Source organism: Myotis brandtii, unplaced genomic scaffold (genome assembly GCF_000412655.1).
Source record: "Myotis brandtii unplaced genomic scaffold, ASM41265v1 scaffold351, whole genome shotgun sequence".
NCBI lineage: Eukaryota > Metazoa > Chordata > Mammalia > Chiroptera > Vespertilionidae > Myotis > Myotis brandtii.
In genome coordinates this window covers 1,151,880-1,167,975 of record NW_005363502.1, presented here as the reverse complement: position 1 = coordinate 1,167,975, position 16,096 = coordinate 1,151,880, and the positions used below count along the sequence as shown (strand labels likewise).

The 16,096-nt window shown below is 37.0% G+C and overlaps 1 protein-coding gene across 1 annotated transcript in view; it reads left to right on the top strand.

The window, feature by feature from the left end:
- RAB2A (RAB2A, member RAS oncogene family) overlaps nucleotides 1-16,096 on the top strand; it is a 43,942-nt gene extending 27,846 nt beyond the window's left edge. The window contains exons 6-7 of the mRNA XM_005871644.2: nucleotides 12,748-12,816; nucleotides 14,790-16,096. Coding sequence (XP_005871706.1) covers nucleotides 12,748-12,816; nucleotides 14,790-14,885 — 165 coding nt within the window. The 3' untranslated portion in view covers nucleotides 14,886-16,096. The remainder of the gene's footprint in view (nucleotides 1-12,747; nucleotides 12,817-14,789) is intronic.

The window sequence follows — 16,096 nt, the reverse complement described above, 5'->3', positions numbered from 1 at the left end:
CTTTCTCAGCTTCTTAAAGAGCATCTACAAGAAATCTACAGCTGGCATTATATTTAATGGTGAAAGGCTGAATGCTTTAGCCTTAAGATCAGGAACAAGACTAGAATGTCTGCTCTCACCATTCATTTAACATATTGGTGGAAGTCCTAGCCAGTGCAATAAAGCAAGTAAATAAAGGCACACAATTCAGAAAGGAAGAGATAAAACTTATCGGTTTGTGTATGATACGATTGGCTCTATAGGAAATCCCAAGGAATACACACACACACACACACACACACACACACACACAGAAAAGTGGGTTCAGCAAAGTTACAGACTACAAGACAAATACAGTCAAACCTTGTTTCTCGACCATCTCCCATCTTGAACAGTTCAGTTCTCGACCAAGTTGTTCACAGAAAAAATGTCTTAGATTTTCAACATGAAAACCTTTTCATGCTGATATCTCAGCATGACAAAAAACATCTCTCAGGCAATAAACAAAGGAGAGACTGCTTTTGTTGCTTGAGAAATATATGATTAGCACCATTTTAAAACATAAAGAGGCCATCAAGAATACTAATGTTGCTAAGGATGTGAAAGAAACAATGATCACAGGCAATTGAAGAGGTAGAAAAACTTGTTGATTTGAATAAACAAAAAGCAGTTAGCCTGGGACATAGCTAAAACTAGATCTTACAGAGATAAGAGTTTCTGAGACAAGTTCTATTTGATAGTTTGTTTATAAAATTATATAACATTAATACCAACCACACACACATATGCACATAGAAACATTTATCATATACAAACACAACTCTTTATTCATATAAAACCTCTGTATTAGCAAAGTAATATGGTACATAAGTGTTATGTTTAAGTATATTTGTTTTCACACTATAAAGTTATCATTTCCAAATTACAAGTTATAATAAGGGAAATCATTCTTTTTATGAAGTGGTTTTTAATCAGTTTTATACAACTTTGATGGCTCCAAATGTGCTGTTTATTATCATTTGTCCTTTTTATAACTCACTGAGGAAATATACTCATAAATGTGATAAAGTACACCCTAGAGTTCATCTCCTAAATGTCAATGAAATTAAAAAGCCAATTTTAACCGAATATTCTTGCCTAGATGGTATTCCCATAGTAATTGAAGATCAGAACTGATTTTTTACATTTTCAATTTCCATTCTGACTTTTCAAACATAATATTTGGATGCTATACACATTTGAGTGCATAGCATATGGGGGGAAACCCTTTATTTAGTTGCCTATCACTTACTCAACTAATATTTATGCTGAATGTGCAGAACATTTATATTGTCATCACTTTTTGTATTAGGAAAATGAGGTTTAGGCTCTTTACCTCTGGTTGAAAAAAATTATTTTGAACTTCATTTTACTAAAGATTTTGCTGATTAGCAAATGAGAATCGACTGTGTGACCAGCAATATTGAGGACACCAAGATATCATGTCTGCTGGTAACTGCCCTGGCTTCCCATCAGGTTCACAGCTCCTCACCCGCTGGCAGTTCATTCCAGAACCACAACTTTGTTTAGTGTCCTGCTCTGTAGGGTTCCAGGGAGATCTGGCCTGTGGTCTCTCCTGTGACAGACTGAGGAGGTGGTATGAAGATGATGAGCTCCTTCTCCTGTCCCTGGAACCCAGTGATCTGTATTGCACATGCTGTTATCAGCATTTAGAAGAGTGGAACATTTCTTTCAGAAGTGTTTTCAAATGATGGAAACATGTCAAGTAGCTGAAATAAAAATGCTGTTGTATATTTGTAAAGCACATTGTCAAAGTTCTTTTACATACGTTATCTCTATTTTCTCTAGAAAATGATCACTTCTACATAGTCAAACCAGTTTAGGAGGAGCTGGATATACCTTCCCCCTTTTTTAAAAAATACAAAACAGGATTTACAACAGTATATTAGTTTTTGAGAACCCATTGTTGTTTTTTTTATTGATTTTTTACAGAGAGGAAGGGAGAGGGATAGAGAGTTAGAAACATCGATCAGCTGCCTCCTGCACGCCCCCCACTGGGGATGTGCCCGCAACCAAGGTACATGCCCTTGACCAGAATCGAACCTGGGACCCTTCAGTCCGCAGGTCGATGCTCTATCCACTGAGCCAAACAGGTTAGGGTGAGAACCCATTGTTGAGAAACTTGTCGACTTTTATGTAACCCAGAGATTTCCAAGTGTGATTTAGTCATCCTCCCTCCCCCCCCCCGCAAAAAAAAATGAAATTAGGGGTGGGGACACACAACATATAAGGGATTAGTGTCTCTTTTATTTTGCTTATTCTCTTCAGGGTAACATACAGATTGCAGTGGAGGATGTAGACACTATTTTGAAGCTCAGAATATATTGTAAAAAATTTTTTCCCAAATAAGTTGTATTTGAAGCAGTCCTTCTCAAACATTAATATCCATTCAAGTCACCTAGGAATCCTGCTACAATGCAGATTATGATTCAGTAGGTCTGGGATGTGGCCTGAAAGTCTGCTTTTGGATCCAGTTCTCAAGTGATGTTGATGCTGCTGATCATGGATTCACTCTGAGGAGTATGGAAACTGCGGAATCTGGCAGAGTCCTTTCCCATCTCCTCAGAGACATTCCTTCAAAATGTCTCATCATCTTCATCCTCTCTTTTTCTACCAGTTCTTGGCTCTCAGCGTGTAGTTACATAATCACATTCAGCTATCTTAAAAATCTGTCATTTTCAGTTCTGGATATGTTCTCTTCTAGCTTGTAGTAAGACCCACATCTATATCCTCATTCTGCTTCACATCTCAGTGACTTTCTCTGCCATGCATGGCCAAGGTCACACTGGAACTCCTAATTGCTTCACCTAACAAATGCTTTTCTGTTCTTACTTTAATCCCTTGGGGCTTTTTTGACTTCTATATATTTTTTCCTTAGCTCCAGTACCATTTTCTCCTCTTTGTGCCTTTTAGCCTTCCCAGACCCTTTTCCAGCTTTTCTTTCGTGTTGAAATGTCACCTAGATCCATGATTTCAGATACCCTTCTTAGGGTGTGTGTTCAGCTCCACATTGACCACTGCTACCTGGACATCTCTGCATGAGTGGCTCTTGGACCTTCCACACGCAGGTCAGTTTACCACATGCAGACTGAACTGATAACCCTTCTCTGGTCTGCAGATCTTCAGTATCCTAGAGCAGTCCCTTTCTCCAACCACTTTAGTCATTTATTCAGTCACCATGTATCATTTTCCTCTTGTGTCTTATTTCTACCTGTTAAATATCTCTCCAAATTGTCCTCTTCCTTCAAATGAGGCGTCCCCCATTCCTCATTTATTTGGCCTTTGTTAGCCTTTGAGTTTGACATGCTTGCTCTCCACTGTTGCCTGTGAGATCTTTCTAAAAATGAAAAATTGAATGTCACACCCCAATTTTATTAAATCATATGTGGTTCCCCACAGCTTCAGAATCAAACTCCTTTGCTTATAATACAAGTCTCTTTTTCTGCCAACTCCCCACAATGTGTTCTCCATATTAAACTAAGAGCCAGCAGCTAGGTAATGCTCTAGACCCTCCACAGAAAGTGTTCTCTGTACTTGAAATGCCCTTCTTTCCTGCTTGATCCTTCAAAGATATAGTCAAGTCTGATGCCTCCTCTGGGAATGATACATAGCATCACTTCCCTGTTCCCCTACACCACCACACACAAGCACACAGAGTCAGGATTTATATGCTCTTTTCTCTGCATTCATTCATTTATCATCCTGAGCATGAATTTATCTTAGCACTCTATGACAACGTATGTGTGTGGTGTGTGTCTGTGAAAAATTGAGGCAAAAGTCTGGTAATTAAAAATATCTTAAAACTGTTGAAAAATCAGCACTGGACATTCTTGGCTTAGCTGTTAAAGTGCCAAAGATAGAGCTGAGATGAAAATCCAGCCAGCTAACCCTGAGACAGATTACAGAAACCTGCCAGGCCATCTAAACTGACATCAGATAGGTGGATTTCTATGTCAGGGGAAAGCTCATGACTTGATAAGACTTCAGTAACTAAGAAGACCAATTTCAAGGTCCCTTGCTAAGACTTGTGTCTTGTTCCTGTACTTGAAAATCCACAGACTTAATTTGATTGAGGACACATCCTACTTGCCTTGTTCTGTGTTGTCAGGACTTTTCACTGGAAATCTGACCTGACTCTGTATCAGGCTTGAGGAGAGTTTAGTTTAATAAATATTTACTACTCTCTTGCACAAATTGGAAGATTTTGCTACCTAGCATCAGCTTCTCTATCCTTATTTAGCCACCACCCTAGGGAACTTTAAGGATGATCCAAAGCACACTAACTTAAGAAAGTTACATTCATCTTCCCTACTTTTAAACCAGGATAGCTAAACTTTACTGAAGAAAATCATGCTGATGTGTGCAGATCACACACTGATACACGCTCACATTAATCTGTAGTATATATTCATAGGCTCACAGTTAATAGATAGATCACCAACTACCAAGATTTTCCCACCTGTATATGACATAAGCATTAGAATTCCATGTATAAAATAACTCTTCATTCCATCCTTGAAACCTGGTTTTCTTCCTTTTTTATTCACGGCTTACCCTTCCATCTCAGTCACTTAAGCCAAAAGTGGATTCCTCCTTAAACACCTTACCATTCTTACCCTACTTAAGAAGTCCTGCTAATTTCTCCAAAATAGATACTAAGTGACTCCTTACTGGTCTCCCTCTTGCCAGTTTTACCTCCTTATAATTCATCCTTTAACTAGGGCTGGGGAACCTTTATTCTGTCAAGGGCCACTTGGATATTTATAACATCGTTCATGAGCCATACAAAATATCAACCTAAAAATTAGCCTGCTAGGCCCTAGCCAGTTTGGCTCAGTGGATAGAGCGTTGGCCTGTGGATTAAAGGTTCCCCGTTTCAATTCTGGTCAAGGGCACATGTCCATGTTGGGGGCTTGATCCCCAGTAAGGGGCGTTGTAGGAGGCAGCCAATCGATGATTCTCATCATTGATGTTTCTATCTCTCTCTCCCTCTCCCTTACTCTCTCTCAAATCAATAAAAATGTATTTTTTTTTAATTAGCCTGCTGTATTTGTTCAAACATTTCATTAACTCCTAATGCCTTGGCAGGGCCAGACCAAATGCTTTCTTGAGCCTTATACGGCCCACAGGTTGGACGTTCCCCACCCCTGCTAAACTATCCTCTGATACTGTCTCCCACCTGTTTCGTACCTTTTCAGGGTTTTTTGATGTCTAGTGGGCCACTTCTAGACATGTCTGTCTGACCTCAGCTTCCAACTGAGCTTAAAATCTGCCCCTCTGTCCAGAATGCTCTTTCCTCCCCTCAGTTTTCCTAATAAATGAATAGGAGCTTGCTTATCGCTCAGGCCTTCACTCACAGGACTTTTTCTCTTGACAGTGTTTTCCATCAGCTGTTCATGCCACATTTTCCCTATTGTGGAAGTTTCCACACTGTTTCAGTTTTGAATTACATCTATCCTGTACCATACCCTTGAGGTTAAAGATACTCATAATTTACCTGAGTATGCTCGGTGCTTGGTACTAATCAAGTACTCAGTAAATGCCTGTTTAATGGAAGAAATAAATTACTAAGGAGTTAAACATATCTGTGTGTTGTCTCTGACAGAAAATAGGAATAGGAAATTCTTAAATACTATAATCTCCCAAACCCTTCTAACCTAAATATTCCAGTTCCTTCCCACCTTTATTTTCCTGGTAAAATTGGTCAAGATTTGTTTAGGCCACCTCTGGTCATCCTTAATAAATATTTACTGGTGCTGTTAATTTTTGTAAAGGGAAGGAAAGATACAAAGGATGAAAATAATCACAAATATTAAGTACTTCCCAAAATAATCCTAGAAATCCAAAATAATTTTTTAACTAGAAGCTTTTTAAAGGATGTGAGAAGTGTGCTTTTTAAATCAAATATAGCAGTGGTCCTCTTTCTTTTAATGGAACACAAGAAACTCAGTATGGAAGAAATAAAAGTAGACTGTGTTTGCTTTGGAATTGGAGGTGGGATGCTGTGGGAAATGATTGGGGAAGATGAGAAAATGGTCTCCCTTCACTGGGCTCTGCCTACTTCCTACCTCATCCCCAAGGGTGGCCCTTGCAGGATTTCCATGAAATACAATTTGAAAGCTACTATATTGGATGATGTATGTATGAGTCCTCTCCCACTGAAGCTAAACCAAATAAAGTCAAAACATTTTAAAGTAGCAGAATTTGAAGGAGTTTTGTATTTAAACTGCGCAATCTTGAATTCTATCTAATGTCCTTTTCCCAAAACTTTCCTATCTTTAAGTCTGATCTCAATATATTTTATTCTTTAGGGCTCACTGAACACATTATGTGTTGCTAATTTACTTTTTAAGTGTTTAGCTTTTTTAAAAAATATATATTTTTATTTATTTCAGAGAGGAAGCGAGAAGGTGAGAGAAATAGAAACATCAATGATGAGAATCATTGATTGGCTGCCTCCTGTACGCCCCCTACTGGGGATCGAGCCCGCAACCGGGCATGTGCCCTTGACTGGAATCGAACCCGGGACCCTTCAGTCCGCAGGCCAACACTCTATCCACTGAGCCAAACCAGCCAGGGCTTAAGTGTTTAGCTTTATTTAATCAGGAACTACTTTCAACTCACTGAAGAGCATTGATCACTGTTTCTCTCCTTTAGTCTACAGTGTTTCAGGGAACATTCACATCTAGCACCTGTGCCCTCTTCTCCTGTCGTTCCCCACATGTCACCACACTCAAATATTCATGATGAGAAAAGCTAGTGTGCATCAAGTGCTACATGGCAAGCACTGTTTTCATTGTGTTACATTCATGAATGTGTTACATTCATCCTCCCACCAATTAATATGAAATAGGCACCATTATTATCCTGTTTACAGGAAGGTTAAGCAGTGAGTCCAAAGCAACACACGAGGTTTGAACCTAGAAAGTCTGGTTCTAGAGCCCCACTCTTAACCATTCTGCTAATCTTATAGTAGATATAAATACCTTCATCCCACAAACAGATTTTCTTTTATTTTTTTAAATATATTTTTATTGATTTCAGAGAAGGGAGAGGAGGAAGACAGATAGAAACATCAATGATGAGAGAGAATCATTGATTTGCTGCCTCCTGCACGCCCCCTACTGAGGACTCAGCCCACAACTTGGGCATGTGCCCTTGACTGGAATTGAACCCGGGACCCATCAGTCCACAGGCCCACACTCTGTCCACTGAGCCAAACCAGCTAGGGCACAACCAGATTTTCTTGAAAGCAAATGAAAGAAAATTAATTTCCTTATTATTATACATACTTTGACTTTTTCTTCAGAAATAATAAACACCTATATAAATCATTTAGAATAGTGACTGGCCTATAGTAAGCACTTAGTAAATACTGGTTGTTATTAGCTTTGGCAAATGGACACCTGTAATATCCGTAGCATTGTGAGCAATTGAGAAGAAAAGTAAACAGCAGTTTAGTTATCTTGTATTTTCTTCTAGGACAGTGGTTCTCAACCTTGGCTGCACATTAGAATCACTAGGGAATCTTTTTAAAATCCTCATTTCCGGCCCTAACCGATTTGGCTCAGTGGATAGAGCGTTGGCCTGCGGACTGAAGGGTCCCAGGTTCAATTCCAGTCAAGGGCATGTACCTTGGTTGCGGGCACATCCCCAGTAGGGGGTGTGCAGGAGGCAGCTGATCTATGTTTCTCTCTCATCAATGTTTCTAACTCTCTATCCCTCTCCCTTGCTCTCTGTAAAAAATCAATAAAATATATTTTAAAAAATAAATAAAATAAAATAAAATCCTGATTTCCGGGCCTCATCCTCCGGAAATTCTGTTTCTTTGTTACTAATGTTGTGGCCCCATCTCATAACAAAGAAAGAATTTCTGGAGGATGAAGCCCAGAAATCAGGATTTTAAAAAGATTCCCAGGTGATTCTAATATGCAGCCAAAGCTGAGAACCACTGTTCTAGGAGAAAGCTAAAGAGTCGCTTATTTTACAGGGTACTTTGTCTCTAGCATTTGTTCAAGATGTTTAAATAAAACAGATACTTTGATTTATTTTGAATTCTTACCTAATAAGCACTGTAATTTTTATCTTTCCACCAGGTGGCAGCATGTTACATAAGGAAATAATTTAAGTGTTAATCTGTTGTAGAGAATTTATTTTCAGTATTTTGCCTTTAAAACTGTTAAACCATAATAAAAATATATTTTTCCCTTTATTCTCTCTCGTCAGCTGTGAAGGCCCTCTTAGCACATTGTGCACGGCCTGCAGCCAAACTTGCCTCAGTCCTGCCCTGCACATGTTCTCCCTATGCCACTCAGCACAGAACGTTTCTTTTTCCCGCATCTTCAACAGATTTAAGCCTTGTGCTTAGATTCTCCCAACTAAATTATTTCAGCAACCATAGGAACTACATCCTCTTCCTGTATCTTCCATAGTGCCTAGAGAAGTGTTGACCTGTGGTAACAATATAATAGATGCCCTTGGGTAAATGACAAATGTTAAAGGTAGGGTGTTAGTGTGTTTGCCAAATAGGTATTTGAATCATAATGCATTTATAGTTTTGCCGTACATTTACTTTGATTTGTGCTATAAAAGTCCCTGAAAATTTACTTAACACATTGAGCACCAGTAGTTTTATTGCTAGCTTTACCCAGTGGCCAGATAAGTTTCTATTGAACAAGTACAAAAAATGTTTACAAAGTATCATACTTTAAAAAGAGATTAGCTTGTAAAAACATGTAATAACTTCAAAATACAAATGGGTATTTAATTTTAAGGTGTGCCTTTAACATTTATGTAAAACACTGTATAATATGAAAACATGAGAATGCTCGTGATCCGCCCGCGATGTGTTAAGTTTAGATATTGTCAGGACCATTCAGATAATACTGCCAAGGGTTGAAAGATTAGTGTATGAGGTGGAAGGCAATTAATGGCTAATGAAGGTAAAGGATTGAACATGGCAATTAATCAAAGTAGGGCAAAGGGGGAGAGCTAATGGTAAAATGAAGAGAGTCAGGCTCCTGATACTAAAGTGGAGCACTGCATGGGAGAGCAAGAGGCTCACCAAATTAAGTTGGCTGCAAGGAAATCTGTTTATACTTCATAATCATGGATCTGCCTAGATGTTGTTTGTTTCACAGGGTTGATAATGCAATCCTTTGACACGAGTTTCTCAGCAAATACTTTTTCCTATTCCGTAACCTGTTACTATTTGGATTAACTATATGTGAAATGTGAAGTATATATGAACATAATGTCCTTACTTATGTGTCACAAAACCTGTAATGATCTTTAAGATGTCATGTTTCACAAGTATTGTGTTAACTAATGTTAAAATTTTTCTGTAGGTATGCCATCAGCTTGCTCATTTTTCTGATAGTAAGGAAATAAGTGTTCCACATAGATTTTTAATCTCACCCTTGTAAACATCAAACTTGTAAGAATAATGATAAAAGTTCTTAAAAACGTATTTTCTATTTCTTATGTTAAACGGGAAATACTGAGCCTCCCTCTCCTGGATGACGAATAATGATAAAAGTTCTTAAAAACGTATTTTCTATTATGTTAAACGGAAATACTGAGCCTCCCTCTCCTGGATGAGTTGGACCATCGTCATTAACACTTGTACTCTGCCGCCAGGAGCTATCTGCACAAGTCTGTTGCTGCCACAGCTGCTGTGGAGTGCAAGTCCCCCCGTACCCCTTCCCCTAATGCTACACATGCTCATCCCCACTTACCAGGTGCACAGACACACCCCTCACGCCTGCTCTCTTTATTTCTTCTCCCCCTGCCTCAGAATTTGCTTCTATAGCCTGGGAAATAGAAAAGGTAAAACTGGTTAAAATTCTAAAATTGAAAGGAATTTTAAGTTAAGGCTGTCTTGTTAAAGCATGAGCTTTTAAAGTAAAGCCTTTGTATTATCTATTTAACTTGTTGCTAATTTCCTCATTTTTTTTCTGTGTTCTAAAGATATTTCAGAATGTTACATTTCTACCTTGAAAAAGATATATGAAGCTTGATTTTTAGTGACCAGAGTGAAATGAGAAATTAAAGAAAATGTTGGCCAATTATTGCAATAATTATGTATCTCTTGTCTTTCCAAGTTCTTGAGATGCTTTGCAGCTTTAGTGGACAGATATTGTCTGTGACACTCAAGACTCTTATCTTAAAAGTTTCATTTGAGCTCTAATAAGCCTTAATGTTCATTGTCTTTAGGAACTGGATAATTTCCGTTTATAGCCACACATTTTTAAAGCAGGTACACTAATGTCTACATTTGTCACATTGGGTTTTAAACTCTGAGGACTCATTAAAATTGATCAGTAATTAATCACTTAATAATATTAAATATTTTTCACTGTGATATAGATAAACAATCCACTTATCTAGTATCTGCTCTATAATATGTACTATTTAGCAATAGAATTAGTAGTGATTAGGAAATTTTATGTAGCGTAGCTTTCTTAAGGTAGGTTTTATTTATTTTTTTCTTAAGGCAGTTTTTAAAGTGATTCATCAACTCCTTAGCAAAAAGTCAATTTGTTAAATTGCACATTTAATATTGACTTTTATAACGTAAGTGTTTATATAAAGTTATAACTCACTTATAGGACCTTGTAGCTCTGTGTAACGTTCTAGTGAAATGTACACATATGGGTGCACCTACAAGGAATTCCAGCCCTGTGAATTTATGAATCTGTTGACTTCAGTATTTAGTCAGCCTGGTTTCTGAAGCCATCACCATAATTGCCATGTTATTGGAAATAAAGTTAAATTTTTTCTGATTTATCAGGATAACTTCAATTTTGAGGAATATAAATCAATTCATAGCTGGCTGAAAGCCCGTTTCTCCTTCCCTTTAACTCCAGCACACACATGAAAGGTGCACTCACTTCCCAAGTGCCTTATGAATCTGCAGTGATTAATTCTTCTCATTATTTTGCTGCAAATTCTCATGACCCTCTCTGATGATTCGATCAGCCACTTAGAGTTTATGCATATTCATATCTCTCTGCTCCTGCCGCAGTCGTTCATGTCTCCTTCCCTGACTGGTGTGTTCTTGGTGCAGTAATTGAGCTGCAGTAGATTGATTACTCTGGGGAGCTGTAAGGCCTTTAAAGGTGAAAACATATCAGTCCTGTTAATTAGGAAACAAAAGCTCTGGTGGCAAGTTCAGCAGTCAGATATTTCCAGTGTGGAAAAGACGAAAGGTGTGATTTGTTCCTCTCCATGAACACTGTTTACTTTTCAAAATTTGAATTAAGTCTGTCTCAGTGGTAGTAAAAGAAAAGATATCTTTATGAATTTTTATAGAATGCTAAAGAGGACCTGTTGTCTTAATACTGTTTTTTGTGATCTCTCAAATCTTATAATTTAGAAACACCTTCCATAGCATTGGCAATGCTTGCATATAGTGTTTCAATATTTTGCATACCTATAGAATGTTTGTGGATTAATGTTGGTATTTAGTAGTGTGCTGTATGAAAAAAGGGTGGAACTTGATTCAACACGGCATGAGCTGCCTTTTCATCTCTGTATGATAAGCATACTTTGATTTTTCTGTCTCTAACTGAATATTAAGTAATACATTGTCCTGGCCAAAAGGATGTTGTGTGGAACAGTAACCTCCAGAAGTAAGCTAGTTTCAACATGGACGTAATGTAGTTTATATAGTTGACATGTTTTTCTCCTGTGTGCTGTTAAAGGGTACAGTTCAATGGGTTTTAGCATATTCACAAAGTTGCTCAACCATTACCACTAATTTCAGAAGTTTCATCACCCTAACCTGAACCCCATATTCGTTAGCAGTTGTTCTCCATTTCCCCCTTCTCTTAACCCCTAACAACCAATAATCTACTTTCTCTCTCTCTAGATTGATCTCTTTGAACATTTCATATATATGGAATCAAATTAAATGTGTTCTTTTATGTCTGGCTTCTTTTACTTGGCATAATGTTTTTAAGTTTCATCCATATTTAGCATGAAGCAGTACTTCATTTTTTATGGCTGAGTACAATTCCATTATATGGCTATACCACATTTTGGGCTTCATTCGTCAGTTGATGAACATTTGTGTTGTTTTCACCTTTTGGCTATTGCTGCTAATAATACTAATGAATGTTCATATACATTTTTGCTCTGTTCTTTTTTAAAAATATATTTTTATTGATTTCAGAGAGGAAGGGAGAGAGAGAGATAGAAACATCAGTGATAAGAGAATCATTGATTGGCTGCCTCCTGCATGCCCCCTAATTGGGAATGGAGCCCACAACCCGGGCATGTGCCTTGACCAGGAATCGAACCGTGACCTCCTGGTTCATAGATCAACACTCAACCACTGAGCCATGCCAGCTGGGCTCTTGATCTGTTGTTGATCTTAGGGAGAAAGCTTTCAGCCTTCTCCACTGGATACAGTGTTAGTTACCGGTTTTTCTTAGATGCTATTTATCAGGTTAAGGAATTTTCCTCCTAGTCCTACTTTGTTGAGTGTTTTTACCATGAAAGATTATTGGATTTTGTCAAATGCTTCTTCTGCATCTATTGACATTAGTATGTGATTTTGGTCCTTTATTCTATTACTATAATGTATGACTAATTGGTTGATTTTCTTATGTTGAACTTTATGACATTCTATATAGCTTTTATATAATAACCTTTTTCTATGTGGTTTTAAATAATTTGAACCAATTTTTCTACCTTATATTTCAGGCATTTATTAATACAGCAAAAGAAATTTATGAAAAAATCCAAGAAGGAGTCTTTGACATTAATAATGAGGTATATACATATTAAAATTATTGGCTAATATTAATTTATTTGTATGTGTGGTTTTTTTTTCAAGTACAGTTTACATTTACTGTTTGTATTAGTTTCGGGTGTACAGCATAGTGGTTAGATAATCATATACTTTAATTAATTTAAAACTGAATTTTAATTACTACTTGGATTCATGATTTTATATTTTTTATTTCCTAAATGGATATGTGGTTTCATTTAATACTGTAGTTTATAATCATATAACTGAAAATTGTTGGATATTGTAAAATAGTTAAATGTTTGTGTTCTAGTAGAGCATCACTCTATCTGCGCAAATGGATTAAAGTCAGTGACCCTATCCATTTGTTGTAAGCAATGCAAAATAATATAAATCCTCCAAAGAGAGAAGAAAATCCACTTTCATCCACATGTCCATATGGTGTCATCTGCTTTGGGGAATAATTTTCTAGTTGTGTAAATGCATGTACTTTGTCACTAATGCAAGATGATGCTCTCCCTGTTTGATATGGAAGTGGGAAATACCTAACTTGGAAATTATTTTTAGTATAGCATAGCATATTTTCAGGAAACTAAATTAATATATGTAATTGGCCATGGCACTGGTTTGTTTTTCTTGGGGGTTTTGTGTTTGTTTTTTATTCAACGTGATTAGGATAAAATGAAAAGCTATGAAGCATATAATTCAGAGTGTTTACCAAAGGTCTTCATTTTGATCTAAATCCCCACTTTATGGCTCTAGCATATTATTTACTGTTACATAAACATATTTGCCATTCTATATGAAGACTTTTTGCTTCCAAGAAAGAAACTCTTATTCCTCACCCAGGTACAGATAGGAAAGCGCTATACTAGAAAGCCATTGCATATGTGTCTCTTGGCCTATATATAAATGAGGCTCTTTATTATTTGCCTCAGTATTCTTTGCTGAAACCAGTTTGCCTAAATTTTCTAAAAAGTACTTGCTTTTCTCATTTGTTTTAATTTGGAGTATTATGGTTCCTAAATCCTATCTCCTAGGTTTATATGGCAATAGATCTTGTGTTAATTTAAAGGCGACACCATTCAGAGACTAATGCCATATAAATTGAACAGTAATTGAGCCTCTCTGTAAAAGTGCACGTTCATTGTTTCTGTCTGGTTTCATATAGTAGCTGACTGCTGCACTGTGCCTGGTGCAGCTTTGATTGTAATGTGCTGTCAGGAGCCAACAGGCCATGCGATTTATTTGGCCAAATGCCAAATCTGACTCCTTGATTCCTCAAGAAGTTGCTACCAGCCCAGAGGGGGCAAAACCAATGAGCCATAGGGCATGCTTTTTATTAAAGAGGAGTCAAAAGAGCGAAAAGAAACCACATCAGCTGCTGTCAATACTGAGCTAGTGCCAGAAACCCCAAGGCTACTACTGTTGCAGAACAACTGCCAAGCACTATAAATCTGAGATTTACTGTGACGTAAAGTTTCCTTAAGAGCTTAATTTCTGAAGCTACTGTATTACTTTTCTCAAAGTGTTGTATTTTTAGGTAAAATCCACTTGAGGGAGTGAGGGTTAAGACATAAGTGTGAGTTTGATGAATGAAAGAACTGCTCTGTGTGTGGGTTCTTGGCAAGCTGCCATGTCTTTGGGGATCATAGAAATTATTGATGACACAGAACACTCTTATGCCCTTAGCCTGTACAGCTGATTCAACATGGAAGAGAAATGCTGTCTAGAGAGAAGATTTGACATTGTATTAGAGCAGCATAGGCTTTACATAGTTTTATCTTTTAAAGATGACTTGCAATAATTGTTTTCAGAAATATTTCCACAATATTGTTCCTAAAAGGAAGAAACAGCCCCTGAGAGAGATGGTTTTAATTGTTGTAAAAATCTCCTTAATATTTTTCTGAGTTGTTTCGTAAAATTGTATCATTAAGAAAGCAATGGATTTTTATTGGATCCAGTTACATGTATTATTCTTTGTCTTTTATTTCAGGCAAATGGCATTAAAATTGGCCCTCAGCATGCTGCTACCAACGCCACGCTTGCAGGCAATCAGGGAGGACAGCAGGCCGGAGGAGGCTGCTGTTGAGTCTGTTTTTACCGTCGCGCTGCCCAAATGGGGCTACTCACTGCTCCTTTCACCCTCTCCTACTCAGCTGCGACATGAAACTATTTGAAATGGCTTTATGTCACAGAAGACTTTACTCTTTCAAATTCTTGTATAACTTTGAATAAATGGTTAATGTTCACTTAAAAAGACAGATTTTGGAGATTGTATTCATATCTATTTGCATTTGATTTCTAGGTCAATTGATGTGATTATTTTTGTTAAATGTTGTCTTGTGCCCTTACCTACGAACTGAATTGTATTAAACACTACAAAGTCATCTTGAGTATTTTAAATCAGTTTGTGTAGTTAGGTTTCCCAACACCTGTGGTTACCTAATGCTTAATATTAATAGAACTGTCCTCAAAAAGTTTGTCAATTTTCAAGGCTATAAGGAAAAACAGAAGGATTCTTTTAATTCTATATTTATCAGTTACTTTCTGTATATATAGTTTAATAACCTGCTTGGGTGTAATTTGCCAAGCTTGAATTCATTAATGCATTTGCATAAATTCTAAACTGTTTAGAGCTTAAAGCATTGTTAGGAATTGCTTGGACACTGAATTTTAAACTTTTTGACATTGTTAGCAAGCATGTTCATCTTCTCTTGTCACTAGTCCAAGAAAATATGCTTAATGTACATTATAAAGGCTATGTATGTGTTAACCTGTTTTAATGCCAAAAGTTTGCTGTTTGTCCACAATTTCTTTAAGACCTCCTCAGAAAAGGATTTGTTTGCCTTAATGAATGCTGTTGGGTAAAAACACAGTATAATGAGTGAAATGGGCAGAAGCAAGAACTTCATACACCTAAGCGACTCCAAGAAGAATGAATGTCCACATTTAGGTGGCACATTATGAGGACTTCAATTTTTCCTTAAACACAATAACTTTTCTTTTATTCACATGATTTCTAAGTATATTTTACATGCAGGATAGTTTTTCAACCTTGATGTACAGTGACTGTGTAAAATTTTTCTTTCAGTGGTAACCTATAATCTTTTAAATATGGTAATTCTTGTCTGTTTTGAAGGGGATATGACAATAAATCTACCAGATGGAAGGTCCCTGTTAAAAAGTAGAAAAGCTTTAGTAACTTACTCAGTGTGATGGTTTTATCCTTTTTTTTTCTTTTCTTCCCTAGTCTATAATGAAATTGTTATAGCAGTGCAAAATAAAATCCTATGTATAAAA